Genomic DNA, 26,198 nt, shown 5'->3' with positions numbered 1-26,198 from the left:
TCAAGTCATAGAAGAGGTGTATTTAAAGAGGTGGTAGTTGGTCGTTGCAAAATTGCCATTGCATCATCTTATAATTACGGGGATACCCAATTCCGTTATTATTTTACCCGCTTTTAATCCCCACTCAATTCCTTTTGAGACCTTTCAAGGAATAACAGTATTAAACAAAGGGAAATGACATCATAGGAGAAGAAAATAAAATAAAAAACAATTTCCCACCCGTGAGATCTTTTGTAAAATTTGATTCTACTGTTCCTTTTAATTTATGAAAATAATTCTATTTTTTGTTATTATAAGTATTTATAAAAAGTTATCCAAATTTAATTGTATTTATACTATTATTTATTTATAAATAAAGACATAATAATTCATTAACTTTTGTTGTAGCGAACTTGAAGACCACACTTAAATAATAATTAATCTTTTCTAATTGATTGATAATGCAAAAGTTTAATTTTATTAAGAAGTTTTTACAGCAGAGATAGGTCTTAAAGCAAAAGATTACGACAATGATGAAAAGTTATTATGACATGAATGATACATGTATTAATGAGGAGTCTAATTTTAAGTTTGTATTTTTCTTTTGTTTATAATTCTTACTAATAAATACGCGTAAGAAAAAGAAAGGTTTATACTGAAGCGTGTATGGGAAAATTTTGAATGTGAAAAGTGCATTAGATTTTTATGTTTTGGGAAGGGAAGCTGAGAAAGCAGTAGTTTAGTCGCATTCCATAAAAGTCTGCTGCCACGGCGTGACGTGCTTCTCACTCGCTTTGTCCTGTAATGACCAATTTGTCCCTGGAAAGGAAAACAAAATATAATAACATTATCTCATCGTAGAATTTGATTTGGAATTATAGACGGTTTGACTCGTAAAATCATAGATCTTACTATTATTAACAAATGTAATAAATATTGTCAACTTCCCAAGGTCAAAATTATAAGATGGCTTATTTTTTAATTATTATTATTAATTTCTTTTTTATTTTGTTGTTGGAAATCTTGCGTCGAATAGAAAAAATTACATTTTATAGTATACAAGTTATGCAAATTTTACCTTATAAGTCAATTTTATATTATTATTATTATTATTTTTTGTTATATGAGATCTCAGATCAATTATGGATAAGGACATTTCATAATATATATAAGTGATACAAACTTAACCTTATAAGTCGATTTGATAAGATTGAGTTAGACTTAGAGTTCACCTCTTAATATGATATCAGAGTTATTTAAAGTCTATCACGAAAGTTTGTTACGCTTATTGACTCATTATTAGACTTTTATCGAGTCATCTATAAATATATAATGTCACGACACGAGTTTGAGGATTTTAGCGTAAGGGTGTTTGAGATCTCATATTAACCAGAGATAAAGGGATTTCATAATATATATAAGTGGTGCAATCTCACATTATAAGTCATTTTTATAAGGTTGAGTTAAACTTAAAATTATTGTAAGTAAGTATATGATTTTTGAAAAATAACTTCTTCTTTTTTATAATGAATGAGAGTTAGAGAAGAATTTAAATATTAATTAGTAAATTATACAATTTTAATGAGAATCGAAAACAATATAAAATATTAATGTTGTCATGTGAGTGTCCAACATATGGTCAGTTTCATTTATTAGATCAGCAATAACATGTCCCTAAAATACTGAGAAGGCTTTTGATACCTGGCAATAGTCAAGAAATGTTACTTTGGTGGGACTAAGGAGAACAAGTCATTAATGTTGTTTGATTTTGGCTCAAGTGTGAGCATGAAAGTTTGATAATATGGGTTTGACAGTTAACATATTTTCAAAAGCTAGGAAGCATGCAAAATGTATATGTTAAGACACAGATATTCCAATGTTGGACGTTTGGGAAAGCATTTTGATCCCGCAATGTGGCACTAAAGGAGTTTGAACATTGAATAAGCAACAAAATAGAACAAGTCTGGTCAAGTCAAATACTTGTTTGGGAACAAAACAAAGAAAACCTCGTTGGCCTTAGATACACATAGGTGGTCTGCTCTGTCTTTACCGGTTCAATTCTGAGAAGTAAATTACTGCATTGTTTTGCATAGCATTTAAGTGTCTGAGCAATGCTTGGACCTTATGATAATGCCGCCGGATGCTTTGTTGAATTCATGGTCTTATGTCATACACCTTGCTTTTATTTCATACAGATATGGATACTCAATTTTATATACATATTCATCATAATATTCAAATCTAAATATATTAACTTATAATTAAAATATAAAATAGTAATATATTTAAACTTAAATATGTTTCTCATTTTTATATTATAATACAAAATTATTTTCGTTTCTTTTAAACTATTCCCATACTTATATCAATTTTATTTTATATAATGGAGAAAAATATATATTTAATCGATATATTTCAATAATTTTACTCAATGAAATTTTTTGTAAAATCTTGCCATGCTTCCACTTCTAAACGGGTATAAAACAAAAGTACTGATGAAGTGATGAAACTAAAGTATAGAGAACTTTTTTTTATCAGAAAAAAAATTAATAAATAAATTGAACCACTTAAAGGGTGATTCAATCCTTATACAAAATATCTTTTAAAAAACTCTTTCTCCCTTCCTAAAAATATCTGCCGAACATACAAGACCATAATTACAAGCAAAAAACACACAATTAAGAGGTCAAATAGTCATCCTCTTACAAGTCTCCGAATTCAAACACCAATAAAAAAAGAGAACATCTTATAACGAGACTTAGCATAGATCTAAAACCAAACTTTGACTGAACCATTGCAAATATTTCAGACGCATCAGTCATAAAAATGACATTGTTCCTGTGTTTCCAAATTTCACTCAACAGACAAATTCAAATAACTCCCAAAAATCATTAATTAGACCTGAAAGATTTCATAGTCCAAACTAAATAAAATTAACATAATGTCGGAATGAATGATAGACACTACACAGAGCCACTCAAAGCGTAGAGAACATGCTGCACGTGATTTCATTAACGTAGCAAAACCTGTAAAATAGACACTTTTTCCCACACCGAGGCATGGCACTACACAATGAAGATAATCATCAACACTGCACTACAATAAAAAGCTTGGGACATATAAAGCAACAACAGATTTTCTTTCAATAACATGAGTTGAAATATATGTATACCCCACCCCATCATCACTTTTATAGGAAGTGGAAGAACCACTCAAAGGGCCACTAATCATACTGCAAAAAGCTATGGTAATCATTTTTATAATAGTATATTCAAATTATTGACGTATGGAAATATTGTCAAACACTTAATAATTTCACATAAAATCAGTATATAATTCTATTGTTTTATTGTTGTGCTAATATTTTTCATTTCATGTTTTTCTTGTTTTTCACTGCTCATTTTTCGGCTTGCTACATTAATGGATGGAATTAATACTTTGGTATTCTTCTTCTCATATTTTTTGTAGGTACAAGTTTTTATCTCTATCATGTTAAGAACATATATAAAGTGCCACACACGCATTATCTGTAATTTAAATTTTACAAAAAAATTAAAATTATCAAAAAAATTTATTTTTATCGCTACTAAAAAATGATTTTTAACATAAGTTATTTTCATTTTAGATGATTTATGTTACATGTAAATCTCACGCATGCAAAAAGGTGTAATATCGTTGACCAAAATCCGTTATAATATATGCAAATATTATGAGTACGAATATTATTCTCAGATAATTTAAAATAATATAATAATATTTTAAATTATCTGAAAAATAAAATTATATACTCTTACGAAGTAATTATTGTGAAGTTATTAAAAAACAAAAATATCATGTGCAATAAAAAATTAAGGAATTGTCCTAATTCTTTATTTGAATTAAAGATGAGATGTGTGGAGTTTGAGAGTGATAAAATTGTGAAGAAAGGGAGATTGTTTTTATTATTGTAGGTAAAGTAAATTTGTAGGAAAAAATTATTGAAGTTTGTGAGTAATGTGATGAATGTGAAAGATTTTTTTTTAAATGTTATATCATTGTCCTTAAAAATAATTGAAAAATGAAATAAGAGATTTTTCTGTGTAAATTTTAATTAATTAAAATTTTGTACATTATTTTCGATACTGTTAAATAATTATTTTCAGAAAAAATATGAGTTATTTAACATTATTGAAACATAAAAAATTGTCATAAAAATAAATGTTTTAATTATAAATTAAATTTTAATATTGAAAACTGTAAAAAAAAGGTTTTAAAAATAACTTAAAATGCATTAAAAATAAATAATCTAAAAAACCTAAAAATATTCACATAATCATATTCGTACGTTACATAATTAATTATCAACTAAAAAAAATTAATTAATTATGAAACACATATAAATATTGACATAATTATTATCAATTAAAAACATAAAAATATTAATTATAAGCATGTTATTTTTAGATATTCCCCTGCCAAGTACGCTTACGAGGAAACAAACAAAATTTATAATTCTAATTGATATTAGAAACTGTTTCAATCAATTGCTATTCTTTTATTCACAGATTATTTTAGGTAACAACATGAATGGTTAATGTTATTACATTTGAGAATTTGAAAATCAAACCTTTAATCAAGTGTATGTTTAAGACATGTAATTATTTCTCAAAAGTTAATAATATATAGTTAACTATCCTTTCTTTTTGGTTTTATATCTTAAAAAATTTAAGCATATCCTATTTAAGATTGTTAAGAAATTAAATGATAAAAAGTAGATTTTAAATCTAATTTAAATTTATAAAATCAATTTATAATATAGGATTGTATATACTATGAAATGTGATTATTATTATTTCTAATTTCCAAACTTATGGGTTATGAAAAGAGTGTCCTTTTACTTAGTTTTACGAAAGTGATTAAAAAAATTGCTAGGTTTTGTTTATAAATCAAGTTATCGATAATTGTATAAAACACATGCAAGCTGAATGTATGCATGTAATCTTGTTTAAGTATAGAAAAAATAAATAATCATTCTTCAGAGTTTTATTCAGCTCTTACAGCCACTACAATATTGTCAGACACCTAATAATTCTAGCATGGAATCAATATGACAATCATTTATTTATTGAAAGTTTATTTTATGTGACACGTTTTGTGGAACTGACAAGTTTTCATCACTTTAGTTGTTGTCACCTATTATAATTTCAGGCTCTGTTTTTATTTGCCCTTTCGGGCACACTATCCTTAATTTCTGTCCCATCACATGGCATGCATAATTAATTTATTTTCTTTTGGAATTTGAGGTGACATTTTATGTAGTACTAAAAGAAAAAAAAATAAATATTAGGGTAAAATGGTTGCTTACTCTTGTTGTAAGATGCAGTGGCTGGCCTCTGTGCCATATATATATATAAAGACAAAAGACTGAAAGCAAAATGCCCTTTAAATCTTTCCTTCTTTTTCCAAATCTTTTAAACGTGTAGTACATTATTTTGTTGGCACATACAGTCTACTTTTAGTGGATTTTATTTCTTTCTTTTAATCATTTATCTCATTTAACATCATCTATGGTGCTGAATATTCTATATTGGTATTCGGCTCAAACAAAAGACTTGGCTTTCCAACACCACAAGATAAATTTATGTTTAATATTATTAATCAAAGAAATTAATTATTTTTCAAGTAAGGTTAAGAGAGTATTAGATTTTTATGGGTTTGGGATTAATGCAAAATGTATAAACAAGTGCAGTTTATTTAGTGCGGTTTTGCGCTCAACCATTTTCGTTAAAAATACGGTGACATTTTTATAATTAAGCTCATTTTCAAGTGTGTGGCTATTAGTAAAGTCGTACTTGTAAATCAAACGTTTGGATTTATAAGGGCGGCTACCGCCCTTGTAAATCAAAACACTTTGATTTACGAATGCGGTTTTACAAATAGTCGCCTTCTTAAATCTTTTTAATCCTAATTTAGAAATGCGTCACTTACGTTTTGATACTTTTTTTTCTCTTGCGCTTCGTTTCTTTTATGTGCTTTCTCCATTCTTTTTTTCTTCTCTTTTTTGCATTGTCTTTGCTGTTGCCGCCTTGCTCCGTCATATATTTGTGTTTCATTAAGAAATTTTTATTTTCGTTTTTTGGACTTCCATTGGGATGAAATACAAAAATGTATGATATGAATGCACCAAGAGATTGAAAGAAATGCAAAAAATAATGACCATGTTATTCGGAAAATAACGTTGATTAGAAACTTAATCAACAGTGACGAGGAAAAAACCCTAACGATTCTCATAAATGCGGCTATGTAAATAGCCGCATTTATAAATCGAATTTACGAATGCGGCTATATAGCCGCTTTCTTATCTCTTCAATTTACAAATGCGTGCTCATCAAATACGGTTATATAGCCACCCTTATAAATGTAAAATAGTCACACTCGTTTTGCTTTTCTGCACCAGTGGATAATCCTTCTGACAGAAAAAAGACTTGTACAAAAATTATTATAAATAAATAAGGATTTCAAAGTTAAAAGGTAATTATTCTCTTACTATCATATTTGTGACCTAAACATATTTATTATTAACCTAAACATATTTATTGTTAACTTGAGTGTCATGTATATCAGTTAAACTGAGAGACAAAAAAAATCAAAAACACTAAAAAAATAAGATTTTTTGATAAAAAAATCTGACATTATAAGAATATCATTTATAAAAAATAGATGATAGTTTTAATACAGAAGAAAACTTCAAGTTAGTATTTTAATTTGATTAATATACAAATGGTCATGGTCAGAAATCTCACTACACGGATAGTTAAAAGTTGGTGTAATAGATAACTATATATGAAGCAAGTTGTTTATATGCACGTGATCTTGGTTAAGTATAAAAAAGGTATTAATGTTGGGAATTTAATATAAGCATGAGAAAAGTTTTGGTAGTTTGGTGGAGCAGTATGATATTATAGATGTTCCGCGGAAGAGAATATTAAGTTTGATGTCAAACACCGTGTATCCCATTGGGTTGAGTACGGAAGGAAGGAAAAATGTTCACACAGGGAGAGTATAATAGTAGCAACAATTTGTGTGTTGTTTTAGAAAATTATGGGTAGTGACAAGGACAAATGAAAACTTCATTGATAATGAGAGTTGATTAAAGAATGAAATTGAAAAGTCAGCTAAGTAAATGTGTTTATGGTTGAGTGATTTAATGTCATAATTTAGTATCTAATATTTGACATCCCTGCGCCATGATCCAGAGAGGGAGCATATATTATATTCATCTCTTTCCACCAAAAAGTACTTCGATTGCATCAATTTAACATAACCATCTTATTTAAAATTTTGGTTTCCTTACCAATGAGATCCTTTTCGATATTCTATTTTATAGAGATATTTGAAAGTGTTATGTGATTAGGTGATTTTGGAGATGGTTATCGGATAATGTTCCTCCCTTGGAAAATAAGACCTAGAGAATAATTAAAGTTTTTGTCTTATTTTTTTGGTCGGTCAGACAGGTTGTTGGGTGTTTGTCTGTGATCCTTCTCGTTTTCGTGTTTCTCCTTCGGCTCTTGGTCTTGGGTGAACACTGAAAGGGTACTTGTGGAAGGCACTCTGACACTCAAATTAGTAAAGCGGGTGATCGGTATTCATGTAGGTGCACAGTAATAAATGACGTACATTTCTCCTTAAAATGTGTGCTATTTATATTATTTTAATGAATTTACCTTATTGGGTTTGATTAGTGGAATATATCTCATAACTTATGGGTGTATTAACTAATCCTTAATGACGAATTAACTTCACTGACCTTAGTTTGAGCATTAATGGATGTATGTGTCGGTCGACCAGACCGACCATGACGATTTGACCGGGTCTTCGATCTCGCCCATACCAGATAATTTTTTTATACTGTTAACTGAGTACAAGAAGATGAGGATATTAAGAGCATAAAATAATATAGAGTGTTTAAAGAATATAGTGAAAATATATTAGGGAGTAATTGCCTATTTATAGTATCTAGTTTATCTGGATTGTATTTTACCACTTTATGAGACATAAATGAGTTTAATAGCAGTATCGTGTAATAAAATAAAGTATTAAAGAATTACATTAATTGTGTGATAATATGTTTAATTGTGATGAAATTTAAGTGTGTAAATTAAGATAGTAAAGTGGAAATAATCCTGTAGAACATGTGTACATAACTATAAATTATGTTAGGAAATAAGTGTGAACCTTTGGAAACCGTCCACAAAACTTTCATTCTACTATCAGAATACGCTTAAATGCTAACTTAAACTTGGACGGCGCACAGAAAGAAAGAAAAATAAATAAAGAAATAAACATATTTTTTTACACAAACATCCAATTCATACACTATTATTATTATTATTATTATATATTAATCATTTTTTCTTTTTCCTGTGATTTTACAATTTCACTACTCTAAAAAATAATTAAATTTCTAATAAATATAATTTATTTTAATTTTAATTTTAAGCATATGAATTTGTTAAGTATATTTCTTTTCTTCGTGGTTTGACTAGACTGATTTGAAAGTTTTTCTTTTTTTTAAGCTACATATTTATAATAATTTATTTATATAGTTTAAACTTTTTTAAGTGTTTACCTTGATAAAAATATTTGTTGCATGTGAATGTGGATTTTGACCAAACTCAACAATTATTAGTTTATCATATCATGTATCCTAGTGAACATTATGATATATTTAATTTTTATTCAAGCTCGGGATTGTATGACTATAAGAATTTATCATGTACTTATTTTATTTTATTCCAAGGTTTTGGAGAAAATACTTCAACCAAATATTTTATGTTCTAATTTTAGTTGTTGTTATATGTTTTCTGGTGGTAAATAAAGCAACACATTTCTACAATCTTGATTGAGAATGATTTCTTTATAAAGGGGTGTGTGTATGTGTATATTGATGTAGATTTTTTATCATTAAGATACCTAAAAGTCCATTTAATTGCATTTCAATGATCTTTTCGAATTTTTGACATGTATTTGTTTACGACTCCATTAATGAGTTATACCTGACCTCGTGCACATCATTACATACAAGCTTCCAAATCTTAAGGAATGAGAAACTACTAACATTTTATCCATTTTCTCTATGGAGGAGGCACACTACTTCTTAATCTCAATTTGAAATGATTAGTCAATGGTTGACTTATTAGCTTGACATTCTTTATATGACCTCTTAATCACTTGGTCAACATACTTCGTCTAGGAAAATCATATTTTTTTGTACTTTTTTGTCTCTCTTAATATGCATGTCAATAATATGATGATTTGGTCATAACTTTTTCATATCAAAAGACTTGAAAAATCCTTCATTCAAGTGTTTTTTTTTTATCTTTGATGCATCTTTCCCAACCACGAACATGTGGTTTATATAAAATAGTAGTGCAACAAAATCTTCTTCACAAACACATCTTCACTTAGACTTAGAACATTTAATTTTACTCTATTTCAACTATAATTGTTAATTAATCCATTATTTTAATTAGAAATTACCTAATTGAGTTTATTTTGGTTTTAACTGCAATTATTATTTAATCTCAAATTTGTAATATAGTAGACGATTTAATTTTTATTGCAACAGATTGTCTTATGAATTTATTTTATGATTTTCCTGTATCTCTTTCCTTAATAGTATTACAAAATAATATCCTTCTTCATATGGATTCAAATATATACACATGCCAAAAAACAAAACATCGAAAAATAGAAAATTACATCTACTTATTGGGGAGTTCAATCGCCTATAACCTCATCCATTATAGTGCAGTCAAAAATCAAGTACCTAGAAAATAACTCATATTCAATACTCATGACAAAACTCAACTAACATACATACATAAACATTTGACTATGCATTTGGAAGACACATGCTTCGAATTTGAACCAAAGATCTGCACCTATCATACTACCTTCACTCGGTTATCTCTTCACACAATTGCACAAATACAGGAACTAAGTCTTTTCATATGACTTGTCACACCAGTTATCTTTGAAACCATAGACTCGGTCATACAAATCTCCACTAACTCTCACCACTTGATCATTTTCATCTTTATGATTCCAATATAAAAGTAGAGTCAAAGTATCTCCTCTTAGACGAATCTTTAATTCAATGCATATTCTAAACAATCTCAACATTGTATTTTCTTTTCTATAAATGTTATGTCTTAATCACACTTCAACATGGTTCATACTTCATCCTACACATCAATAAACTATACAATCATACAAAAATTAACTCTTTTAACATACTAGAAATTCTAAAAATAATCAAAATTTATATATGCAGATCAGGAAATTCTCTCTCAACGAGTCTTAGGCTCGCCCAACGACCAAATCTTAGGACCAAATTTGCTCAGTGAAAAAACCATGAGAACCAAATTCTCCCAACGAGTATGGCTCACTCATTGGCTAATTCTCAGATATTTAATCCTCTGAATTTTTCCTAGCGACCAAATCATTAGGACCAAATTTGCTCAACAAACACGGCTAACAACAAACCCACTAAGACCAAATTCACGCAACGACCAATGTTCTTGGGTTTTTAATTCTCTAAATTTCGTTCAACAAGAACAACACTTGTCTAACGAAGTATGCATAATTTGGAGAATTTTGAAATTGATTCAAGTGTTTCAAACTAGGTTTTCAGATAATTTCTTACTAGTTTAGAAAGCTATAATCTCAATTGTACCTATATGGACAAAGAGAGACCTAGATAGTACCTGAAACTGGTTGTACAATTGCTGATGTGTTGGTTGCCTCCTCAATCTTTTCTTAAAGTCTCCTCCTTTTGTTATTGGTGCTCGGTCAGGGTGGACCTAAAAAAGGTACTCCTGCTCAAGTAAGTATTATGTGTAAAGAGTGTATATTGTAAAGCTGATTAAAGCGTACCTTACACCTCCGCAAAGGATTTTATTTATAGTGTTGGTTATGGGTCATTGCCATGATGGGTCAGATATCAGTTATTGACTGATAAACATCATGATCCCTGATTATTAGGGAGGTATATTGGTATATTGGAATATCTAGAGAATATTTGTAACATCTTTTAGTTAACCAGTATTTAGCTATTTGCCAGAAATATTTCTCGCATGTTTCGGGATATGAAGGTGACTCATTAAGTGTTATTTTAAATGTCATTACTATTATTTATTGTGTGACTTGAGGTGTTCTTTGACTCGATCGGTCGGTCACCAGGCCCAAAACTGGCTCGTTCGGTACCAATCGATACACCAAATTTAATCGCTTGATCTTATTTATAATTTTACAACTACTCAAGTACTCATACATGCCATTCTAACATTTCAAGCATCCAAACATTTCACAACGTCTATTCCACTCAAAGTTTAATCTTTGTAAGAAATTTCAACAAAGTGATCAAATCACTTTCACAATCATATCTTATAACCTATAAATCATATCTTATAACCTATAAGTACTGGCACTCAATTATAGCTTCTCTTACCTTATTGGATGAATGAGTACCAAAAAGAAGTTCCAATTATAAAGATAACCTAACATGCATCACATAGTTATGATCAATGATCTAAACACATATCTAAGACCTGAACTAACAAACACTAATCTAGGAGCCACGAATACCATATGCAAAATATATTTATCTAAGTAAATAAATAAAATAAAAATTGGAAAAATTGAGTAGTCTTAAAATGCTCACTTTCAGGAGTCAAAAGTGATATCTGATTGTCAATCAAATTAAGGATGAGGTCAAATTTTTAAAAAGAATATAGAAGAACTAAGAAAAAAATATTTTTAAAAAATAATAATTATTTTAAAATAAACCTAAATAATTTTAATAATAAAATATTTATATATCATTTTAATTATAACATTCATAATCTAAAATTATTTTCAACGTTTTTACATTTCCTTAAAAAAAACCATCCTAAAAAATTTACTTACTAAAAATGAACTAAGAATAATTTTATTTATAGTTGCCTCTATTTCCAACATAAAATCACCGTATTTAACATCTCACAACAATTACGCCAAAGTAATTCATAAAGTATATATATATATATATATATATATATATATATATATATATATATTAAAAAAAAACTTTTACAAAAGTAGGTCGTAAAGTAGATAAAAGATTTTGAAAAACAATTTTCGTATGCCACAAAATAGTATTAGTTTCTTATGGGTCCATAACTTTTTATTGTTGGAATGTGGACGTATGAATCTAATGAAATATGAAAGTGACTTATTAAGGTTATTTGGTAAATAGTTTGATGTTAATGACTTAAATTAAAAAAATACACTAAGGTAATAATCTCTTCATTTATGGAAATAAGTCGGAAGTTTGCTGTAGTGAATATTTAATTTATCTTATTGATATTATACTATATGTTTTGTCCATCTTTGTACTATTCGAATTTTCCCATGACTAATCACATGTTTACTGATAAAGTATTAGAGGCATATATTTTAAGTAAGATTTAATAGACATTTTACACTTCATATTTAAGTTCATAAAGTTTATAATTAACTTAAATATGTGATATTTATGGTATAATTCTGACTTATAAAACTAACTTTTGGAAAGGTTTAGGTGAAGGGAGAGGTTTGAGCGTTTAGGGTTGATCGACTGAGGAGAAAGACTTCGTGTTTGGGTAGAGAAAGAGAGTCAAACCTGATTTTTAAAAAATAATTGGGAATAATGAGAAAAATTATTATTTTTTTATTCTGAAGGATAATTATGACGGTGGAAAATGACATATTTTGAAAGATAATTGTGGTGGTTAGTTATTTTAAGTGATCACATGGGTAGATAAGTCATTAAATTTTTAAAAAATATTTTTTCAAGAAAAATAATTAAAACAAATAGAAATTAATCAAACATAAATAATATTCTATACAATATCTCATAATTTTGTGATTTTTTTTTTCAAAATGTCAATGCTGTTATTTTTTTCATATTATTCAAAATATTTATCTAAATAGAATGTTTTAGAATTTCGTATCATAAAAAAGTATATTAGAATTGTGTTTCTGGAAAATTCAATTTTTCACATTCATTTTGATTTTTTTTTTTAAATTTAAATGTTAAGAAACATATTTTTTAAGAAGTTATTTTTTGATAAATTTTGTATAAACTATTAAACTAATTAGTTATTATTAACTAAACAATTAATATATTATTATTATTAATAATAATTTTATGAATTTATTTATCTACTCTGTATTTATTATTGACTATATTTTATAATTTGAATCTGTGGATTTTTCTTGTCATCTTAATAAATAATATTTTAATATTCATTTTATATTTCAATTTCAATTATACCAATCCTGAAAAGATATGCTAATAGTTCAATAAATAAATACATATTTGCAACATTAACTTAAATCACTAATCTAAGTTATAACTTAAATTTTTTATTTTATTATCAAACAATTTTCTCGCCATTAAATCACAATGTTGTAAAAGAAAACATTTTTTCAACAATATTTTATACTTTCAAAAAATTAAATTTGTTTAAAAAAAATGAAAATTTATGTGGTTTCCATTAATCGAATTTTGTTGTTGAACACGTATCTGGGCTTTTCGTGGCATTGTTCACACTCACTAACCATATCCCTACACACCTTTTCACACTGTGCTTCTCTGTCCCCATTTGGCACCCATAATGGGGTTCCAGAGTAGCCCCACACGCCACAAATTAAAACATAGTGCGTCTTTATTAGTATCTTTTACAAAAAAATTTGCCCCTTTTCTACACAAGTTTAAAATTTATGTTTTGTATGATATAAAATATGAAATATATGAAACAACAGATCACAACTTATGCTACAACTCATTGTTAGCATACATGTATGTTTCCAATCAGTATGGTAGGTAATAAATTGGCGAGTGGGCACTTCTTCACTCACACTCACCAAGAGCACCGGATCAAGGAGGATTCTTCACTTTATTGTAGGCTAAACACAAAATATTAATAATTTGTATATAATCTAAAATACTATATATATTTTTAAGTAAGAAATTTAGGGAAACTAAAGTTCTCACATATAGTAAAGATGAGTAAAATAAATAATATATAAGTAAAATAATTTATTGCAATGTCGAGTTATAAGATTATGAGATCATGTAATGCACTATCAAGTATTGAAATGGCGAGATCACTTAGTGTATTGTTGAGTATTAAGATAATGAATCTAGTAGAATGTTATCAAGGATCGAGATGAGGATGTCCTATAATGTACTATCCAAAGTGTTTGAGATGTTCATGTCTTTTAGTGTACTACTCGAGTGTTCGAGATGTCGAGATCCAACTCGACATCATGACATCTTGGTAATATACAATAATCATATCGTAATAAGGATAAAAGACTTAATAATGCAATTAACAATAAATACATAATAAACAACCTATAAATAATTAATTAATAGTACTTTGAGCTAGTTAAATCTAACATAGTTATCCATGCAATATAGAGAATAAATGTTTTGTGGATGTTTCGTAATAAATGAAATACTTGTTTTAATTAATTAGGGTTACTCATATTTTCTGGGAAGAGAATACGTGTCCTGATAAGTTGACTAATTTAAAATTTATTCATAGAGTATCATTTCATTGGTATAATAGACTTTTATCTAGTTTGTTCTTAGAATTATTTATGAATAGGTAAAGTCTACATTTATATAGTTTTTGTTAACATATGAGTTTTGGTCTAGTCTTTCCATATATTTTATATATATATATATATTTTTAATAATAATATTTTATTTCATGTGATGACAGATGATTATTAAAACTTGAAGTGTCAACCTAGCTGGATATCAAAATGCATAGTGATAGCTAACATGAAAGTTTTTATATAAAAAAAATAAAATACCATCAATATAAATAAAATAAACACAAAAATAAAAATATTTTTTTTAACTATATACATAATACTCGAACCAATAACTAACTTCAATGTTAGAATATAATTGTAGCTAGTCTAACTGAAAATCCAAAAACCGAAGATACAAATAGAATACCCAGTACCAAAATCCCAAATACTTAAAAGCTTAAAAGAGTGTGCAAAGAAAAATCTGGACACTAGTGGAATTTTACTGAAACACTTATAAACGTTTTAAGATTTTGAGTTTTTCTCATTACCTTAACCTAATATTTCTTTACAAAATAAAAAATATATATTTTCTTAAAACAAAGCCCAACAGACTAATAATTACTTATACAACAAGTTTATAGGTTTGCAGAAAAAGATTTAAATGGTAGTTAGAGTTCTTGTATAGAAACATATAAGCAATAAATAACCTATTTCAAATATGACTATGAATATGTTTTAACAAATTTATCTCCAAAATCTTTTATGAAATAAATAATTTTTTTTAACCAGTTAAATTTAACTTATAAATAAATTAGAAGAAAAAGTTTAGAAAATTTAAATACTTGTTTGTAAATTAGATTATGAACAAGATTTTAATTTACAAATAAAATGATAATAATACTTCCTTTTTAATTCTTTTTCTTAAAAAACTTTATCGAGAACTAGTCTAAACAAACATACTCGAGTTTTGTGTTACTTAAGAGTATATAAAATTATCAGAGTAAAATAAATTATTTATCTTTTGTGAAATTTATAATGTTACATTTGTGTATACGCGTATATTTATATTTGGATCTTTGACATAAACAAATACCACCATACTAAATCAAGAAAACGCGTTTAGATTTAATTTTAAAAATTGTATCATTGAAACTGGTAACACTTAAAATATGATTAATATTAATTTCTTTTTTTATGGACAATGTTACTTATAATATAAACAATGCTTATATAAACAATGTTATATCATTTGTTTCACTGTAAGTAACATTATTTAATTTAAATTTATAAACAAACGTATTGATTGAATATCCAAATCTAATCTTGAGAGTGCATGACGTTTGTTATTAAATTTAAATATATTAAAATAAAATATTTGTAATAAATCTATTTTAAAAAAATTATATATATGTAAATAATAATGTGAATGAAATACATATATATATAATTTCTTTTATTATCTAATTTATATACATTATATTTTTTTACCTCTAAAAAAAATATTTTTTAAAATCAATTATTTTCTGACGGTTTTATTTAAATGAAACTATATTAAAATTATTAATTTGATCCTTAGACTAGGTATAAACATTAAGTTAAAAGAGGCTACCTATATTTTTAAGAAAATATATTGTGCAAAGAAAATATATTTAAAAAATAACAAGCTGCATTTTTGTTCTCTTTTGAAATTAAAGACAATTTGACCTGCTTGTAATAAAGAACACAATCATTCTATTATTATAGTCAATCTAACAGTGAGAATGTATAAAGTATTGGATTCTAACCTCATTATTATTTTTGTATATATAGAGAAAAGCATCATCATTAATAATTTTTCTAAAATTTTAAGTATGATCATAAATGAAGATAATTGTTGAAAGGAAATAAGAAGTGAAAATTGTATGTGTTATGTGGATGAGAGGCAGCAAAAGTGCTTAGATTTTAAGATTGCATCAAGAACAGTGTTTTTCCGCTTGAATCGAAGCAGGCACAGAGTATGAAAGTGTTGAACCTCAAAATAATAAGCTTCTTATCCTTTTGAAATAAATACAACTTTTGTCGTTTTGGGCTTAATCAGACCGTTTCATGAATGGTTTTTTTGGATTGTATAAAAGAAGTTGGGCTAGGAATTCGATGGGCCATTCGTTCCTGTTTTAGAAAGAAGTCTAGCCCTATTATCACCTTGCGCCGTGGACCGTGATAAGCTCCTCCCATCTCCTCCGCCAGATCTCATCATCGCCGCCGCTGAAGTTCTCCTTGGCATTCTGTTTCCGTCTCTTGTTCTCGTAATCTCTTTCTCTCTCTCTCTCTTTATTTCACTGTTGAACTATAGCAGTGATAACCTTTGTTACTGGTTTTGGTGTATTGGTTCGTTTGATTTAAGCGTTTGAGATTACAACGGTGTCTGTGTATCACTAATGTATGCATAAAGTGGATCTCCTCTTGTTCAGGTTGAAGCTCGATAAGGACGGTCAACATGTGCCGACAGAATTCTCTGGTGCACCATTCCGGTGAAGAAGAAATTGCGGCTGACGAGAGTCTTCTGGTTTATTGCAAGCCTGTTGAATTGTACAATATTCTCTACCGCCGCGGTCTTCAAAATGTAAAACAATTAAGGCATTTGTCTTCGCTGTATTGAATTTGTCCTGTGTTTTGATTTTGCCAATTTTTAAGTTGCACTTCGATTTTTCATTATTAGAATGTTCCATCAAGGCCAAAGTCGTTTACTAGCTTGTGCATGCGTGTGTGCCTATGTTTTCTTTTTTTATGTTTGGCTCGTTGGAAACTGCATTTTTCAAGCTACGGTTAAAAGTTTTTTAACAATGTTATGAGCTGGTTTTGCTCGGAATCCAATTGAATATCCTTAGGAGAAACCGATGTACAATTTGTATGATACTTCAGCACATAAAAGAGTCTTATATTTGTTGTTGGACATACCTCCTCCGTATTTGAAAGTTGTTATTGAATTAACTTAGATTCCAACATTTGTTTTCAGAATTTTTTTTTTCAAAGTTTGATTGGTTCTACTTCATAATTGATTTCTCTTGCAGCCTTCCTTTCTTAGCAGATGTTTGCGGTATAAAATAACAGCAAGGCAGAAAAGGAGGTAATTATTCCTTCCTATCACTGTATATATGTATAATTTTATCAAGGGTTTAATATCTTTTCGGTTCCTAAACCTTTTCAAATTTTTTCTTTTAGTGCCTAAACTAATTTTTTAGTTTGGTCCCTATACTTTTCCTCTGTTAATAGTTTTTAGTTACTACTATCAAGTGACTTAAACTCTATGATGGCAGTGTAGTGACTTGTCACGTCTTCAAAGAGTCTAATGAGATAGTCATGTGTATTTTTTTGGTAATTGTGAATGGTTAAAGCTTCCCTATACATTTTGACTATTAGCAAAGCTTGATTTTTTAGGGAAAATTTACAATTATTAGCCTGCACTAAAGGCATGCAGTGCCTGAACTAAAAGAGAATGTGCAACTCTAAGGGTAAGCACTTCCCTAAAGGGTCAGCACCTTGACCTGGAAGAGGCTGGCTCCTACCACTGGCCCTGCTTTTGTTGCCTTTGGCTTCACTAGCAAATGGTTATTACTCTATTGCTGACACAAGTTAATCTTTTAATTGTATTATATTTTTTTCTTTTCTGTGCAAGTCAACTTCAACAGTGTAGGGATTTAAATTTTTAAAGGTACAGGCTTTGTTTTCATTGTTTCGGCTGGTGGATTGGTGTCTAGTTTAATTTTAGCAATATACAGTTGTATCTTTATTAAAATTTACATTTAACAACTGGTTAGTTGTACAAATCTTCCTGAATAACAATTAATGTAATAAGGACTTCATATAAATTATGCTTTATCTCTTAGTTTTGCTGTGTTGGGTGCAATTGAAAATACTATATGTGCTTTCTGTTTTATAGGTTGAGAGCAGGAATTGTTATTTTCAATTATAGGGACCGCTACAACATGCTTCAAAAGACAGAAGGTACAGCATATTATACAACACAAGGTTCAACATTGCATCTTACTCTTGCTGTCCTATCCTTGTATTGTTTTGAGAAGAGCAATCAAACTAGTTGTCAACTTGTCATAATTTTTTTATGGCTAAAAGCTTTTGACTGCAGAATTGCATCTAGCTACAATTTGGAAGAATAAGATTTTTGACAATTCTGCATCTTTGATATATTTTACTTAAAAAAGAATTTTAACATCACTGAGGCATTTCCAATCTCTTTTTGAATACAGTGACTGAAGACTTTTCTTGCCCGTTTTGCTTGATGCAGTGTGGAAGCTTTAAGGTACGAACTGTGAGTTGTACTACATTGTGTTCTTTCCATTTATAATTTAATAATTAGGAGAATTATTGTCCCTCTTCTCTGTTTTAGAAGTTTGGTGAAAACTGTGAAGACCATCATTCTTGAAAAATATATTGAAGTTATTTGATGTAATGATTCTATTCTTTGAATGTTAAATGTAATATTGTTTTGAGGTGGTAAAAAAATTAATATGTACATATTGGTTGGATATACTTGGGGTCTTTAATATTTTTTGCATGTCTAAATGTGCTATTTTTTTCTGGATAACATTTTTCCAATTTAAGTTAAAATCTGCCATGGCAACTTAATGATGCTTTTTTTCCACACTTCTTTTGGCCATATATTATTGTGTTCAAAATTTTACAATAAAATTAAATGAACTTTTCAAAAAGTTTTGCATATTCATAGCTAATATAATTTCCCAGTTTCATAGTTATTGCTCAGTATTTATTTATAGTATTCTCCTTGGCAATTTTATCAATCTCAGTTTATATGTGCAGGGTTTGCGACTTCATCTATGTTCATCACATGATCTATTCAACTTTGAGTTCTGGGTTAGCAGTTGTAACTAAAGTTAGCTTTAACATACTGATCCTTCTGAATGGCTTTGAATTTGTTCTTTTTATAATTTTGTAGGTTACTGAAGATTACCAAGCAGTGAACGTCTCAGTAAAAATTGATATATTGAGATCCGAGGTCAGAACCTTGTTTAAATTTGATTTGTCGTAAATGGTTTATTTTTCTTAGTGATTGTAAATTGTTCACTAGATATTTTGTTGTTCCAATTATCAAAAGCGTCTCATTTGGTGCTATTAGCAACAACAACAAAAAAATGCTCTTTTAGATCTAGCCCAATGATAGAGTTGTTTGTCTCAAATAGAGTAAACTTGACTGAGGCCTTCACTTTCTGATGGATTCATAAAATGATTATCCTATTGAATGTTGTCTCTGTGATGATAGCCAAGAAAAGTGCTGTTGGATTCCTTAGCTTGATTGCAGCTGTTGAGTTTATCTTGGTTATCTTTTGTACTAATGGTGGATGTAAAATTGGTCTCGTATTTGAGTAACATGTATCTTTTGTAACTAATAATCTGACATTAATTAAGGATCTACATCTTATGTTATACTTTTTTCCCTTTGCAAATGGTGGCAGTTGCTCGGTGACCTAGCAGGCTAGCAATAATCTGATTTGCCTGATCTTATTCAACAGAACATTTTCTTGCGTGTTATCATTTTAATAAGATTTAGAGATAATTGTTTTTTGCTAGAATATTTGATTGAATTTTTTTCATTTGAAATGTATTATTTAGTTTCTTTACATTAATGTATCTGCATGCAGAATGTTGCTGATGGAATAATTCCACAATTGCAAACCTTCTTCTTCTGGTTGGTTTTGGATATTTATTTAAAGCAGTCACTAACCAATTCATATAATTGTGAGCAAGATTACGAAATTAAAATTATTCAATAACAAAAAATTGTACAGTTCAAGGCCTCAAAAACGTAGAAGGAAGGACTCTGTTCAAAATGAAAAGCGAAGCAATGTAAAATTCATGGAGTTGGATTCACCAGAAGACATACAGAATGGATTTATGCAAAAAGACAATGGTAGGAATTGTACTTTGATGCCTGCTGTGACTATAATTAGAAAAATATTTTGATATATATGCTATGATTTTTTTTATTTGTGTACAGCACGCAAAAACCACTAAAATGGAGATTTTTCCTTAGAACGTGCTAGAAGAGAAACTTCTTTTTTCTGTGAAAAATTGTAAAAAGAAAAGAAAATTGGAAGATGCAATAAATATTGGTCCTAAACTGTAAAACAGAGAGGACTGTTGTGCACTGTTGGTGGAATTTTACCAAAGAAAATAAATGTGTTAGAGGAAAATTGCCACTTTCTGTTTTGAACAAAAAGTTTTGGGGATTTAAAGTGTGTTTCACTGTTGCTGTTGGGATGACTCCTCGTCCTTTTGTTTGTTTCTGTACTTTTGCTATGTTCTCATTGTTCAGCTCACATGGACACAAATACTCTTGGAAGGCATGACTAAGTTGTTGCCTTATATTATTTAATTTTGAAGCACAAAGTGCTTTGGGTCATGAAAAACTCCTTGAATTTCCCTTTCAAAATTAAAAATTGCAGTTTGATGGATTATTTTTGCTGCAGTATATGGAGGAAATATTTGTTACTTATGTATAAGATTCTTTGGTTCATGTATTCTAAAGTTGTAGATATCCTATGCTGCAAAGGGGAGAATATGTCTAGAACATCTCGTAATGAGAATATACTGCCTATTGGAAGAAGTGACGGAGGGAAATTTGGTCCTGATCATCCCAGCACCATGGACGACCTGGAGCATGTTGAATCCAGTTTCAACATTTCAGGTGTTTCGATTGCCATGCCTCAATCTTCTGGAGACCCTGAATGTAGTAAATCAATATGTAAAAGTGATCCTGCTCTGCCTGCTAAATCAAAGAAACTAAGCGTGGATCGAACAGACTCAAGAAAGTATGTAAATAAAACCTTTCTCATTTTTTAATTTTAAGAATACAAGTTTCAGTTGTAAATGAAGGCATAACTATTTTTTATTTCATTATTATTGTTTTAAGTTATTTCAATTGTTTTTTAGTTGCTATCACGATAAATAAACGTTTCTATGTCAAGTCTGGTGTCATAAGCATGGTTATCAAACTCGCGAGTCAACTCGTTGACTCGTCCGAGTTTACGTGTCCACATGCCCTTACCGAGTTAACTCGGTAGTAGACTCGCTTTTTGAGTAAACTTGGTAGACTCGGAGTAAACTCGGTGAAATCGGAGTGAAATCGTGAGTCTGGTTTGAGTTGGCGAGTGCAACTGTTTTTTTTTTAACCCAAAACGGTGTCGTTCTGAATGGGTAAAATTAAATGAAGTAAACTACTCTTAGGGTTTCGCATTTTGTTTTCGTTTTGGTTTCACTTTGCGTCTTTTGTGGAGTGCGCGGAGGTGGTGCATCTTCTTCTGTGGAGTGCGGCGGTTGTGGCGATCGAGTGGAGTGGTCGGGCGGTGGTGGCAGTTAGGTCGTGGCGGTTCGTGAGGTGGTTGCAGTGGTCCTGGGTTTCAGGTCGACAGGGTCGTTCATCATAAAATGTTAGAGATGGGTAGTGTGAAATTAGGGTTTCATGGTTATGTAGTGTGATTTAGGGGATTAGGGTTATGTTTTTTTATTGGGCTGCAGAATACAAGATGGGCTCCAAAATGGATTTTGTTTTTATTTAATTGAGCTGCAGAATTATGTCTCTTTTTTAATTGGCAAAAGTTGTTGCAATTTTTTTTTTGGGGCAGAAATTGAATTTGGAGGAGCAAGTATATTTGTATGAACTACTTTATTTGAGATTTTGAAATTAATGGAGTTATTAACTATTATTATTATTAACTCTTACGAGTTTACGAGTCGAATCTACGAGTCGAGTTTACGAAGCTCTCACGAGTCTACGTAGACTTGCGAGTTTGACAACCATGGTCATAAGTATAGTTTATGGTAAGAGTGGTAATTTTTTAAACCTCTAGTTGTATTTTTTAAAGCTCTAAGAACAATTCGTAATTGATTTAAAATAATACTACTTGCGTGGATATTTGAGTTATAAAATATCTGTATTGTGTTTCTGTTACCCATGATTCAAATTTGTTAGTGTATTCAGACACATCATTACTGTTTAGGGTTTCTAAATAATTTTTTTTTAACTTTGCATCGCATGCTATTTGATTAATTTGAGAGGAGTGTTATACTCATGACCTTTCTTCCCTATATTTGTCATGAATGTCCCGATTTGAGCATTTAGATTCTGTTTTTTAATTCAAAATTGTTTATCCAGCCGAATGCTTCTGCAGAAGAGACTGTTCTTTCACTCACACAGAGTCCAGGTGATTAGTTATCTTAGATCTCTCAAATTTATTATTTGCATGTGCTGCATAATCTGTTTGATGCATGGATTTTTTATGTATAACTTAATTGCTTGAAGTGAATCACAGGCTTATGTGATTTTTTAATTGTAGAAACCTTTGGTTTTTATTTTAAACAGCTTTCTCTTTCATGCATAAATTTAGTACTAGTCTGCTAATCCTCATTTTATTTATTGCTTGCTGTTGGAAATTTGATTTTAAATAAACCAGAGTACATGGGTGTCGATGTTTATTAATAGTCTATTGTCTTATCTCCTAATTATGAGAGCTCATTTTCTCATATTCTAGAGACACTGATAGAATCTTCTGTTGAAATTGTAGAGATTTTTAGGTAGGGAAGGAGGAAAGGAAAACATGCTAGTAAATAATCGGAAATTGATATGTTTTGATGTATCCTAAATATATAGCCATCTGCCCTCATGTATTATTGAGAAATAAGTCATAAAATATGGAAAGTACTCTTAAAAGATCATGAAGATACTTAAATATTTAATATACAATAAAATTTTATGTTCATGAATTAATTCATTTTAAAACTGCGAAGATTTGTTTGAGGGATTTCCTATACTAATGCTTATTGAAGGTGGTTCTAGCCACAATTTGAATGCCTCATCAATTAGTCAATGGGCTGAGTTCACCAGCTAGGATTTCAAATTTAAATGCGTTACCCAACCGGAACATGATCACGTTTGAATGTGTTGGAATAATTTAACTATGTCAACCTAAAATGACTGGGTTGGTTTGAGCTCGATTGATTTCAAGGGTGACCTCAACCCAAACTGATTGGGTTGGTTTGACACTGATGTATAAACTTGAACAACAGATTGAACTTGATGGCAACTCTGTATTTGAGCCCTTCATCCAGCTTAATAAAATGTAGCATTATTCTATAATAAAGGAAATTGACTTTACTTCTGTTAGTGGACTTTCTCTTTTAATGCATATCATATTTGATTTTTCTAAGCACTGTCTAACTTTTGTGTGTGTTAAATGAAGCCTATGGCACTAGAACAAGTGTTGTCAGACCGTGATAGTGAAGATGAAGTTGATGACGACATTGCAGATCTTGAAGATAGAAGGGTAAGCTTGAGGCCTTTCAATTTTTTTTGTCTCTCAATTTGTCCACTTTTGTCTGTGTCCAAATGATACCTTTGAATTTGTTATTTCTGGGCCTTTTGTTAGAACAGGAACATGATTAAATTTAGTGTATTGCTTCGTTGCCATGTCAAATTTGACTGACTTAATGCTCTTTTCATGTTCTAGAAAATTCCTTGTTCAGTTTGGGCCTCCCTACTCTAGCTGCTCCTCTAAATCTTGTGTATTTACTATTGAATATTTACAGTGCAACAAACTGATATTAATCACGATAATTTATTGTTCAATTGTAATGTTGCAGATGCTTGATGATTTTGTGGATGTTTCCAAAGATGAAAAACAGCTCATGCATCTCTGGAACTCCTTCATGAGAAAGCAAAGGTGTTTAATGATGGCAGCCATATATTAATCTTTCTTTAGTTTTTTTTCCCCCTCATTAGTAACACCAGTTTGCTTGTTAGGTTTTTGCACGATAAAAAAAATCAACATTCTGTATTGTGTGTATGATTCTTGTTGGTTACTCATGTTTTTACTGTGGCAGGGTGCTGGCGGATGGTCATGTTCCGTGGGCCTGTGAGGCATTTTCCAAGCTTCATGGAAAAGAGCTAATCACATCTTCAACTTTATTCTGGTACTTCTATCCTCCATTGATATTTCTCTAATTTCATTTAGTTTTCCTACTAAAAGCAATAACGCCGAATGATTAACGAATTACCTGTCATTAATGTCCTTCATAGCATGGAAGTGACGAGTTTTTGACTGAATTCATCACTTAATTTAATTGTATAAAAAAACACAAGACATATTTTATCTTTCTTAGTGACATCAGATCAACCAGTCGTAGTAGTTTAGTTTGTAAACTTTTGCTTCAAACTTCAACTTATCTGTTTATTGTTTAGTTCTGTTTTTAGAAAATATCCTTTGATGCAGGTGTTGGAGGTTATTCATGATTAAACTTTGGAATCATGGTCTTCTTGATGCCTGCACAATGAACAACTGTAGCATAATATTAGATAGTTACAGAAACGATGGATTGGGTACTAGCAAATAGTAAAGAACGAAAGGAAACTCTGACTCAACTACAAGAATATACAGTCTTCCCTGCCTTGTATTTTGCTTGACTGCAGGTTCCCATTTTCGTCCTTGCATTATTTATTATGATTTTTTTAACTAATATTGGTCTGTACATTGTATCAATATTCCCAGTTTATTGATATTGGAATTTAGTTTATTCTCTATAAAATTACACTTCTGAATCGTATCTTGTCCCAGAAATATAATTTTTAATATAATAATAAAAATGTATAAAGTACCAAAGTTCTAATACATCATATTTAAATTTTAGCTGGATATTTAATTTTTTCTTTGTCAAGAGAAGACACCCGTGCCGGAAATTTGTAAATCACATTCTCATCAATTTTAGCAATTTAAAAATATCAAGATAATAGAAAGTATAATGTTACACGATGTTGTTAAAATCGCTTCGTGCGATCCTGGGGGCGAAGGAGTAACAACGAGGTGACGTGCACGACAGATTTGGAGATTATGAAATCGGAGGATTGTGTTCTGCTTCAATCCGATTGAGCAGTTACGATCCAAGTTAAAATGACCCATTTGTTTGATAAAATACCCAACTGATAACATGGATCCTTTTCTTCTGGGGTTCCATTTGCAAATTAAAACAGAACCAGACAGCTCCTGACAGGGCGTCTCACCATCATCATTCTTGTAGTCTGCCATCGGTGCCTTCATGACCATCGCATCTCGTCATCTTTGCCTCTCGCATCAATGTCTCCAATGCGGTCTTTGTCTTTGTTTCTTTATCTTTACTCTATTAGGTTCTACATTTTCTATTCTTGCTGTTATTTTGGAGTGTTTTGTTATGCTTACTTGTTTTATGTATTGAATTTTACAGTAAATTGTTTTTATTGTAAGTCAAGTTACAATCCTCAAATTTTGTTTTTTTTTTTTTTATCTTTTTGGTCAACGTTGCTTAGAGAGATGTCTCTCCTATAACTTGATAACCTTGTTTTGAAATGAACTCCATAATTTTTAATTAGGTACTCATGTTTCAAAAGCTTCTAATATGATTGTGTTCCTTTAGATTTTTGCGTAATGCATATTTTATACTAGTTAATGCTAATTTATTCATTAATTTCTATACTATTTTATGTTATCACCTACTTTTTGGCCATAATTATGGATATATTAAAGTTCTATAATTTTAGACAAATTTATGGATTCCTACTAGTAGTATTG

At 29.5% G+C, this 26,198-nt stretch overlaps 1 protein-coding gene across 3 annotated transcripts; it reads left to right on the top strand.

Annotated features, from left to right (window-relative positions):
• The first annotated feature begins 16,479 nt into the window (after positions 1–16,479).
• Positions 16,480–25,198, top strand: LOC137809935 (polycomb group protein VERNALIZATION 2). 3 transcript variants are annotated; one of them, XM_068610996.2, is made up of 15 exons: positions 16,480–16,874; positions 17,040–17,191; positions 17,640–17,695; positions 18,509–18,573; positions 18,834–18,886; positions 19,405–19,458; positions 19,541–19,600; positions 20,244–20,290; positions 20,391–20,512; positions 21,131–21,413; positions 22,757–22,805; positions 23,841–23,924; positions 24,241–24,320; positions 24,481–24,570; positions 24,870–25,198. In XM_068610996.2, exons 2-15 carry the CDS (start codon positions 17,066–17,068, stop codon positions 24,988–24,990), a joined length of 1,290 nt encoding a protein of 429 aa, XP_068467097.1. In that variant the 5' UTR covers positions 16,480–16,874; positions 17,040–17,065; the 3' UTR covers positions 24,991–25,198. The 3 variants fall into 3 exon arrangements, with proteins under 3 accessions (XP_068467097.1, XP_068467096.1, XP_090154104.1); XM_068610995.2 differs by having other exon boundaries at positions 16,665–16,874; positions 18,509–18,597; XM_090297978.1 differs by lacking the exon at positions 20,244–20,290 and having other exon boundaries at positions 16,730–16,874.
• The last annotated feature ends 1,000 nt before the right edge of the window (positions 25,199–26,198 follow it).

Source organism: Phaseolus vulgaris, chromosome 2 (genome assembly GCF_051622355.1).
Source record: "Phaseolus vulgaris cultivar YP4 chromosome 2, ASM5162235v1, whole genome shotgun sequence".
Lineage (NCBI taxonomy): Eukaryota > Viridiplantae > Streptophyta > Magnoliopsida > Fabales > Fabaceae > Phaseolus > Phaseolus vulgaris.
This window is presented reverse-complemented; position numbering and strand designations above follow the sequence as displayed.